A 9,130-nucleotide genomic window follows, 5' to 3' on the forward strand; every position below is an offset into this window, starting at 1 on the left:
TAGATATCACAGAGCTTCCTGTCATCCCCATGGCCTTCTCGGCCACTTTCATGCAGAACCATCATAGTCGATGTGGAACCGTAGAAGGAGAAGGTCACCCAGGCAAAGCCTGAAGGAGGACTCCACCAATGCTCAGCCTGCCACTATAAAACCGCCTAAGAAGCTCGTCTACCCAAGTAAGTTTCAAACTTTCGCAAATGATCTGCTGCAATTTTCGTGCAGAAAGAAGCTCAAGGCTTGCTTGATTCATTCACTCGACATTGAGATCGCTGTTTCAGCTGCATTTGTCGACACTCGGCGGTGAAGAAATGGCAGATTGTGAGAGTGAATATGGAGAAAGTATCCTAATAGCGCTAATGTAAGATGAGTCCTTGTTACCTCCTTTTTTTCGTTCGGCAATTATGTTTTTTTTTTTTTCTTTCTTCTTCTTTTGTGCTGTAAGACTGATTGTCGGGCATCGAATACCGGGTTTTTTTGAAATTCTTGAGATGCAATGTCTTGCTTTCTCCGATGTTACTCTTGTTTGTAATATGGTTAGCTCGAGTGACGGTCATTGTCGGGTACTCAGCTAAATTATGGTCGAACTTGGCATTTCTTACATCGATTTAACGTCATTGCTAGGAAGTTTTTAAAAATGCCGGGCATTTCTTACATCGACTTGAATTATGATTTAATGTCATTGTTAAGAAGTTCCTAGACATGTAAATTTATTTTTAGGCACATGTGCAGTAAATTTCATTAATTACTTAATTTCAGTAAATTAGGACGTACTCGTTCAGCGGTTTCACAATGACGTCACAATGGCCCATCAAACCTGCAAATGCTAGGAATGGATCACATGAAGAGAAATCATGAGAAACTATACTAAGAAAATACATAAAAGCACGAATACAAAGAGAATTAAACCAGAAAGCATCATATTCTGTAGATAGGAAAACCAAAAGCCCTCTATAATCCTATAACATTATAGAGGGGCCCTCTGTACCGTACTAATCTCATTAAAAACAAGAGGCCAACAACAAAATTATTTCTAGATGTTTATACGTTGCTCTAGTAGTTATCCTAGACACATTTCATCACTTGCAGTAACTATTATCCTTCAAAGACTCAAAAGTTCCAAGAAGTCCAAATTAGGTTCGAATGCAAGACAAAAATTAAGCGATATTTCAACGAAGAGTGACATTAGCAAACAAGTATGCAGAAAGAGAAACCGAAATTGAGCGTGTCAAACTTATCATAATCATCTAATGAATTAAAAATGGTGGTTGCAGGAGCCTATCCATTGCATATAGGCTTTAAAGACATCGTAGCATAACCATCGAGGTGATATCAGGGCATATTATGAAGATGTTTCATCAATAAACTTCTTAAGCAGGACGCGATGTGATGCCATGTAACGAGGGAAAGGCCTTCTTTTATCGTTAATAATATTCATTTATGAGAGAGAATAAAGCACTTGAAAGTATACAAAGCCCCTTCAAACAATCATGAATGAGCAGAAAAAAGAGAGTAACAAAGAGCTAAAAATGAAAAAGGCAAGATTGAGAACACAAATCAAATAATGAGGGGAATACGCCGTTAATAGAAGATTAAGTAACAATTTATTTTGGATTTAAAAAAACGGGGGTGGGAGTTGGGCGGGGTGAGGGTGCACGGTGACCGACAACACATGTTGTCGATCGTAATTATCAACCGTCAGATCTGTTTTCAAAAGATCCACTGATGAAATGGACGCAGCTAAACCTCCGGTGGTTGATCCTTAGAATTTCCGATTTGTAATAGCAATGTACCAAATTAAAGGGCAATCATCGAACCTAAAGCTACGACTATTGGAGAGCAAATATGCAAGTGAAACCATTTTACTATACAACTACGAGTTCGTTCAAGTGGCTCGGCGCTTGTTCCGCTTAAACAATATCTCGAGTCCTTGTAAATGCATAAAATTCATATTGGGAGAGCTTTACCCCTTAGTGGGCCGACCCAGCTAGACTGAATTAATCGGGACCCAATTGAATTTCCTGATATCATGGTTCACATTGAAAAAAAAAACCATTTTACTATAGGTAAGTTGAAATCTAAGAAGAAGAAGGGAAGGGAAGCTTGACTGACCGATTAGTAGGGAACGGAACGGAATCAAGAGCAAATTGCTTGGATCGAGTATATCGCCTTCACAATTGAAATTTTCACCTCTTCAACGTGCGATTACCAGAACTTGTCCTCCCAATTTCAACAAACCTAAATCAAAGTTTAGAATGATTTCACCATTTAGGGCTCTTTGTTTGACCTAAAACCCTAAATGAGAACGTCTATGGCTTAATGTGAGCGGGAATGGATATACTTGTTAGGTCTTAGGGTGGGCGGGAAAGGAAGAGAACGACACCGTTCAAGCCAATTGAGGGGGGGTTAATATGATGGCGTTACGTCCAGCTCATACACCACATGGGATTTCCGTCATATTTTGCATGCACAAATGATGGCATGACTAAAACAATAGACGGAATGGAGATTAAGGGGCAAAAATAGTGACAAAAATCTTTGAGGGACCAAAACAATGGCAAAGTGATCTTTCAGGGACCAAATCCAAAGTCTTCTCATAATGCTATCTATGTGCTCGCTTCGCAACACAAGCTAAATAAAGCCGTCCTAACAAACAACACTGTCCCCTCCTAGTACTGATCACTTTATCTCTTCATCAGCTATCACAGAGCTTCCTTCCTTGTCACCTCCCATGGCCTTCTCTGCAACTTTCTCGCATAATCCATTTCCCCACCTGTCTCCTCTCCCACAACCCGCAAGGAAAAGCCTCAACTTTCTCCTTCACCTGCCGTCGGTTAGAACCATCAAAGCAGCTGCAGAACCAGAGAAGGGGAAAGTCGCGCAGGCCAAGCCTGAAGGGGGCTCCACCAATGCTCAGCCTGCCACTATAAAACCACCCAAGAAGCCCGTCTACTCGAGTAAGTTCCGAACTTATCGTAAATGATCGGCCGCAATCTCCGGAAGGAGCTGAACGATTGCTTTATTCGTGCATTCGACATTGAAATTGTTGTCTCACTGTTGCATTTGTCTGCAGTGAAAAAAGGACAGATTGTGAGAGTCGATAAGGAGAAGTATCTCAATAGCATTAACGTAAGATCAATGTTTCTTCTTTCTCTGTTTTTCATTGGGATTTCTTTTCTTTTTTAATTCCTTCTGTTGTTTGTGTTATAAGACCGACAGTTGGACACTAAAATATCAGGTTAATTTGAAATTCTTGAGATGTGATTGTCTTGTTTCCGGATGTCGTTACTCTTGTCTGTAAGATCTTTCGCTCGAGTGGCGGTCAATGTCAGGGTCTCAGCTAAATTATGATCTTAAGTTGGCATTTCTCAGATCAAACTGATTTTATTTTATTTTCATATTAATTCAGTGTTGGATCGATGGGAAAATGTTCTTCTATTCTTGAAATCTACGTAGTTCGGTGCTGTTGTCTCTCTGATTATTTGTCGACAGCAGACAAACATCTTTAACTGCAGAGGGCAAAAATCTCTGTTTTCCTTGGTAGATCTTTAACTGCACTGAATCACAGAAAACCTCATGGAAATCGATTTTAGTGTATTTTGAGCAAACAGTATTGGGATTAAAATCGTTTTCATGGTTGGATCGTTCCCTCATCTAAATAGTTGCTAGTCTGCGGAGAGACTTTCCAGATAATACTAAAGTTATTGAACTTCGATACAAAGTATTTATCTGTAGGACATCCGCCGTATTACAAAGGTCTGGACTACATTTACGAGGATCGTGGCGAGGTAAGTTCATGTTCCTTTCCTCTAAGCTCGAAAAAGTAAGTGTCCCTTCTTCTGATGCAAGGCTTCTGTATATCTATAATTTCCTGATCGCTTGCGCAAATATACGACAGGTCTTGGATTTGAGGATCTTCGAGACAGGTGAATATGCACTGGTAAGTGATCTTGCTCTGTCAGTTCCTATGAACTTCTTCCAATTTGAATCCTCTGTTTCTCAATATCAGATTTCAGAGACTTCGACTTTGCTTATCAACTTAGTTCGGTAACAAGCTCAATTTCTTGTTACTATTTTGCTATAATAAAACTTCTGCAACGAATCTGTTTTCAGGTTGCCTGGGTAGGGATTCCGACTGCACCAGCTTGGCTTCCAACTGATATGCTCATCAAGGTGCGTACGATGGAATTAACAACAGCCAAAAAATACTACTCTTCTCTTCCAACTCGGGCTCGGTTTGTCTTGCGTAGTTTGTTTTCCAGGCGGAAAACATAAAACGGAGATGTCTTCCCATCTTATAATTAATAAATCATCTATGCAGCCGCAAGTCGTTTTCTGCAAATTATAACCGATTTTCCCGTCTGATGGAAAATGATTTCCCCCTTTTTGCAGTCAGAGAAACTCAACTACGAGAGACTGTGATCCCCAATGCAGACAGCCGACATTTTTACAAGTTCATGGGCTCTTATGTATCTCGAGAAATACCTCGCGTTTCAGTGTATATCCATTTCACAGTTCTATCAATTTACCAGCATTGTGTCCTGAGTGAAATATGATCCTGAGGCAGCACAATGATCGAAATTCAACGCGGCAGGTTGTAAACTCATACTTTCGGCTTTATTGCTCTGGTTCATTCCCAAAACAAACCTCGCACTAGGCTGAACTCTGAATTCAAGAACTCTATCCCTTCTAAGAACTAAAACTGTTACAAGACAATGAAGATTACATTGCATTTACACGTCATCAGGGAGTGTTACAAGTTTACATCACCGCTCGTTAAATGATTCTCGATCTCGGGGGGGACCCACCAGGAGTTTGAGTTCGGAAAGGAGAGGCCTCCTGCCAAGGATCGAAGCTATACCTCCTGTTTGGTGTTGTGGGATACAGGCAGAAGTCGATTATGTTATTAGTATTGTTATTACTGTACCCACTCCGTCCTGCCGAGGAATAGGGGTGAGGTGGAGATGGAAAGCAGCTCCTATGCGTGGCACCAAACTGCCTCAATGGGCTCGAACACGGAGAGACGGGTAGGGACGTGATCGCCCGAAAACTTTCTCTGCATATTGTGAATTTATATGGATTAATAAATTTTTATGCATTAATCATAAGTAATGGATATTATTCCGTAGTCCTTACTCTCACAGATATAGTGGATGACACATTCACAATCAGAACAACTCTACTGTACCCGGACCACGAAATAATTTCTTGACAAGTACGGCATAGGATGTGAAAGGGAAGAAAGTGATGACTACAATTACCTCGGGCTTCTTAGAGCTCGAGAAGACATGGCAGCAGGATTGGCTTCATAGCCCAAATCAGCAGGACCTGCTATAAGCGGCCTCTCAGAATGAAGGTCCAGCGCCGGCTGCTCAGGAAGAACAAAACAATGGACAAATCAGTTCAAAGATACGATTAGCAAGTTATTCATTATGCCTTTTTTTTTTCTTTTTTTCACTAAACAAGGAAAACAACATGGAGGATTGCAGTTCACAGGAAATATTACGGTGCGTTTGGTTTCAGAGTTAAAGTAATTTTGATTTTGATTGTGGAAAAAGACAAAATGTTGTGTAGTGTGTTGAGTTAAAGTTAAAATTTTTGACTTGGGAAATGTGTATTTTTGTAGTGTAGTGGGTTGAGTTAAAGTTAAAATTTTTGTGATTTTAACCCTGAAAATAAATAGGCCATTATATTCTAGAAATCAGAAAAGAACTAGCAAATCATTTTTTTCTTCTTATTTTGAAAGAGTGGAAAATGGAATACTTCTTGGTTCTTCAAAATAACTCGTCTATAGTAGTGCTATTAGGCATTAAGACAGTGATCAAAGGTTTGGTCTTAGAAGTAAAGTATTCAAGAAGCAAAACTAGTAAAAAGATTTTTTCTGAACCCAAGAACTGAGCAAAAGAACTGAGCAAACAAGATGTTGTCTTACTGGTGTGCGGGTCCCACTCCCATCAGTTGCTCGAACAAAGGGATGGTCTAGCAACTGCAAAGCTGTGGGTCGAGCTTGCGGTTCTCTCTGCAAGCAGAGCCTTATGAAGCTCTTAGCGTTACTAGAAAGATGGTCGGGAATCTTTGGGATTTCTTTGCTGTTCCCTATCTTAAATATTGCAGCAACCTATAACATAGATGAACTCAAAATGATTAATTCATCAAAATCTAAGCATTGCAGAAGATTCCAGTGACAACAAAATCAGATGCCTTACCCCTTCATATTGGCTCCAGGGTGGCTTTGAAGTTGCCATCTCGAGAATCGTGCATCCCAAGCTCCATATATCAACTGCGAAACTGTACCCATTTGTGTTCATGACAACCTGAAATTTAATTTGAATATACATAAAAATTGGGAATTTTCAGGTTAGAAAACTAGGGAAAGAGATAACAAGAAAATAGCTAAAGTTGTTTCTCAGAAGTGGAACTTGCGGGTACCTCTGGTGCCATCCAATAAGGACTGCCCTTGAAAGAAAGCATTGATGCACAAGCCGTTATCTGCGGAAGGAGAACACAGGAAAAGATAATTCTTCGTTCTCGAGATATAGAAGGAAAAAAATGACATGAGGCATAGGCTTTGTGGGAGAACATTTATGATATTGTTTGACTCATCAATTTATATAGCATCAGTAACCGAATGATTTGCCTCAAAATTTCAGAAAAGAGAGCTTATTTTGAAACAATCAACAACATTCCCATATACATGATAATATATATTTATTTGTGATTATCTTAACAAATCCGTCAATGAAGCTGTTCAGGATCTCGAGATTTACATGCTTAGCCATGCCAAAGTCTGCCAACTTGATTTCACCATTTGTCCCGACCAGTATGTTTGCCCCCTTCACATCCCTGGAAATGGAAAAAAGAAAATAGAAATGTAGTCATTAAATAAATGGACAACACATGGATGCATAATAAGATAAAAGTTAGCACTAATTCAAAATATTCCATACCTATGCACGACAGATTTTCTATGCAAATACGCAAGCCCAGATATTATCTGTCTCGTGTAATTTTGTATGACAGGTTCATTTAGTGGGCCATATTCTTGAAGCAATTTGTGTATCGAGCCACCAGACACATATTCCAGATAGACAGAAAGAGTTTCTTCGTCCTGTAAACATCGAGCAGATGGATTGATTTCTCATTATTTGTGTTAAGTTTCTCCTTTCACATCTCCTGGTCCAATGGATGAATACGTACCAGTTCACTTCCATAGTATTGGACAATGTTTGGATGCGAAAGCTGGCTAAGCAAATTTATTTCCTGCAGGAAAAAAGAAGAGAGAGATTTTCAATTTCAGAGCTACTTGTTTATATGCCTTCCGAGTAAATATTCAGAAGAACCTGAACATTACCTGGCTAAGCTGCTTGAGACTCTCCTTGAATGACCGATCATCGGAAGCCACCCGAACTTCTTTGATTGCACACATTTGCCCAGTTTCACTGTAGAATTGTAGGTGAGAAATAGAAAAAGTTTACAAATTGTGTAGAAAATTGCAAAACCATACCTGTTAAATCAATTTATTACCTGTTAAATCCAATATACACGTTCCCGAAAGTTCCCTGTCCCAGAAGCTTTCCTCTCTTCCATTTTGATACATTAGAATTGGGGTTTTCAAGGCTCGGCATTCTCGGGCTCAATACAGAAGAAGGGCTGGTGGGAGAACCCGGTGGAAGAGGCAGAGGGTGAGAAGAACTTCGGCACTCTTCCTGCCACCACTTGGGGGACTCAAGACTCATGTTGCAAAATCGGCTGTGAGGTGATGTGGGGCTTGTGGGGCCCCTGGATCCCGGGCCCGGGCTTCTCGACCTGGGAGCAAACTTAATATCAGCAGGTCTCCTGCCACCAATCACCAGAGCAATGTCTAACTTTAGATACGAATGTTGTCCAAACAGCAATAGAAAAAAAACCGATCATCGGATACGAGTCAAGATTAACACGACATGAAGAAGATGCAAAGTCTCATTATCCCTGAAACTGAAAATGGACCGCCAGAAGAGCAAAGGGCATTTCCAATCACATAGTCACTCCATTATTCACTCCCTCAAGTATTGCGCACCAATAAGGCTCAATGCCGTTGCTTAATCAAAACAAAGTCAAGAAGTCCACTTGCTCACAAGAGAATCCTCCATAAACCGGAAAAAAGTCTCGTGCAAAAGAAACCAAAGAGGTAGAAACCAATCCCGGCGCCATATTTGGCAATCAATCACTGAATTGGAAAGCTACCAGACTACCAACTACAAACACATCTCTCTTGCTCCTACTTCCCAGAAACAAACGCAAACATTCATTAATTCTCTGCCAAATATCAAGAGCTTCAGTCCGATCCTGGCACTAGTCCTATCAATATTGCTTATTCCGGGTCAGATTGAATTAGCAGTGTTACCAGAGCCAACCCACTGCACTCTTCTGACAGAATCACACGAACTATAACCTTTGAAAATAGATAGCTTCACAAATCAAAGTTGTTAGGGCAAACGACAGCCCGTTCTAATAAAATCCTCGAGGACAATTAAAATCCGAATAAGAGTAAAGCGAAGAACAAGCGAGTGACTCGATCCCCAATAAGGTCCCAACCTTTGAACACCGAGCTGCAAGGGATGATCGTCCGCGGAGCCCGACGAGCTCACGCTCGAGACCGATCCCGACCCGTTCTCATTCCCGAGCGAGTGGGTCGAGGAGATGGAAGGCCGGGGGAGGGGGAGGCCATAGCTCTCGCCGGGACCGTCCGATTCGAAGCCCGACCCGCCAGGCAACCGGTCAACCCCGACATCCTTGCTCTTGTGGGGGTGGCGATGGTGATCATTGAGAAGATTATTCTTCTGGGCATCGCTCTTCGCCGGTGATTTGAAGGCGGGGCTGTGGGAATTGCTCTGCGGGCTAATGGGTTGGGACTCCGGCGAGTTCTTCTTGGGCTTCCGGGACTTCCTCGGCCACCAAGCAGGCATTTTGCTCCTTTTTCCTGAAATTGCCGATGAAACTGAGTCGAAAAGCTCACAACTCGAGCTGCTCGGGAAAGTGGGGGATGGACGATGGAGGAGGGGAGAGGAGGCTGTAAGGTTCGGCTTCGGCCTGAAGTTCGAAGCCGAAGCTGCTGAAGGCTATGGCGGATGGGGGAAACGAGGCCCTATAATTA

At 41.4% G+C, this 9,130-nt stretch overlaps 2 protein-coding genes across 3 annotated transcripts; one reads left to right on the forward strand and one right to left on the reverse strand.

Moving 5' to 3' along the window:
* The first annotated feature begins 2,640 nt into the window (after nucleotides 1–2,640).
* LOC116211110 (NAD(P)H-quinone oxidoreductase subunit O, chloroplastic) lies at nucleotides 2,641–4,583 on the forward strand. The gene is made up of 6 exons (XM_031545335.1): nucleotides 2,641–2,954; nucleotides 3,071–3,126; nucleotides 3,720–3,785; nucleotides 3,896–3,937; nucleotides 4,111–4,170; nucleotides 4,390–4,583. The coding sequence occupies exons 1-6, from the start codon at nucleotides 2,729–2,731 to the stop codon at nucleotides 4,417–4,419; spliced, it is 480 nt and encodes a 159-aa protein (XP_031401195.1). The 5' UTR covers nucleotides 2,641–2,728; the 3' UTR covers nucleotides 4,420–4,583.
* Nucleotides 4,584–4,592: 9 nt separating this feature from the next.
* LOC116211109 (mitogen-activated protein kinase kinase kinase 3-like) lies at nucleotides 4,593–9,130 on the reverse strand. 2 transcript variants are annotated; one of them, XM_031545334.1, is made up of 11 exons: nucleotides 8,572–9,130; nucleotides 7,522–7,803; nucleotides 7,349–7,436; nucleotides 7,195–7,257; nucleotides 6,945–7,105; nucleotides 6,765–6,840; nucleotides 6,427–6,486; nucleotides 6,204–6,311; nucleotides 5,930–6,115; nucleotides 5,259–5,365; nucleotides 4,593–5,053 (listed from the first exon to the last, which is right to left on the reverse strand). In XM_031545334.1, exons 1-11 carry the CDS (start codon nucleotides 8,940–8,942, stop codon nucleotides 4,774–4,776), a joined length of 1,782 nt encoding a protein of 593 aa, XP_031401194.1. In that variant the 5' UTR covers nucleotides 8,943–9,130; the 3' UTR covers nucleotides 4,593–4,773. The 2 variants fall into 2 exon arrangements, with proteins under 2 accessions (XP_031401194.1, XP_031401192.1); XM_031545332.1 differs by having other exon boundaries at nucleotides 7,522–7,833; nucleotides 8,572–9,127.

This window comes from Punica granatum, chromosome 6 (assembly GCF_007655135.1).
Source record: "Punica granatum isolate Tunisia-2019 chromosome 6, ASM765513v2, whole genome shotgun sequence".
Classification (NCBI taxonomy): Eukaryota; Viridiplantae; Streptophyta; class Magnoliopsida; order Myrtales; family Lythraceae; genus Punica; species Punica granatum.

What these genes read in the sequence shown, in the direction of transcription:
- LOC116211110 (XM_031545335.1), top strand. Translation starts at nt 2,729, where the DNA reads ATGGCCTTCTCTGCAACTTTCTCGCATAATCCATTTCCCCACCTGTCT. An exon ending in CAAGAAGCCCGTCTACTCGA is followed by an intron (nt 2,955 to 3,070) that starts GTAAGTTCCGAA and finishes ATTTGTCTGCAG; the next exon opens with TGAAAAAAGGACAGATTGTG. An exon ending in TTTACGAGGATCGTGGCGAG is followed by an intron (nt 3,786 to 3,895) that starts GTAAGTTCATGT and finishes AATATACGACAG; the next exon opens with GTCTTGGATTTGAGGATCTT.
- LOC116211109 (XM_031545332.1), bottom strand. Translation starts at nt 8,942, where the DNA reads ATGCCTGCTTGGTGGCCGAGGAAGTCCCGGAAGCCCAAGAAGAACTCG. An exon ending in CTTATTGGATGGCACCAGAG is followed by an intron (nt 6,312 to 6,426) that starts GTACCCGCAAGT and finishes ATTAAATTTCAG; the next exon opens with GTTGTCATGAACACAAATGG. An exon ending in CGAGCTCTAAGAAGCCCGAG is followed by an intron (nt 5,054 to 5,258) that starts GTAATTGTAGTC and finishes CACAATATGCAG; the next exon opens with AGAAAGTTTTCGGGCGATCA.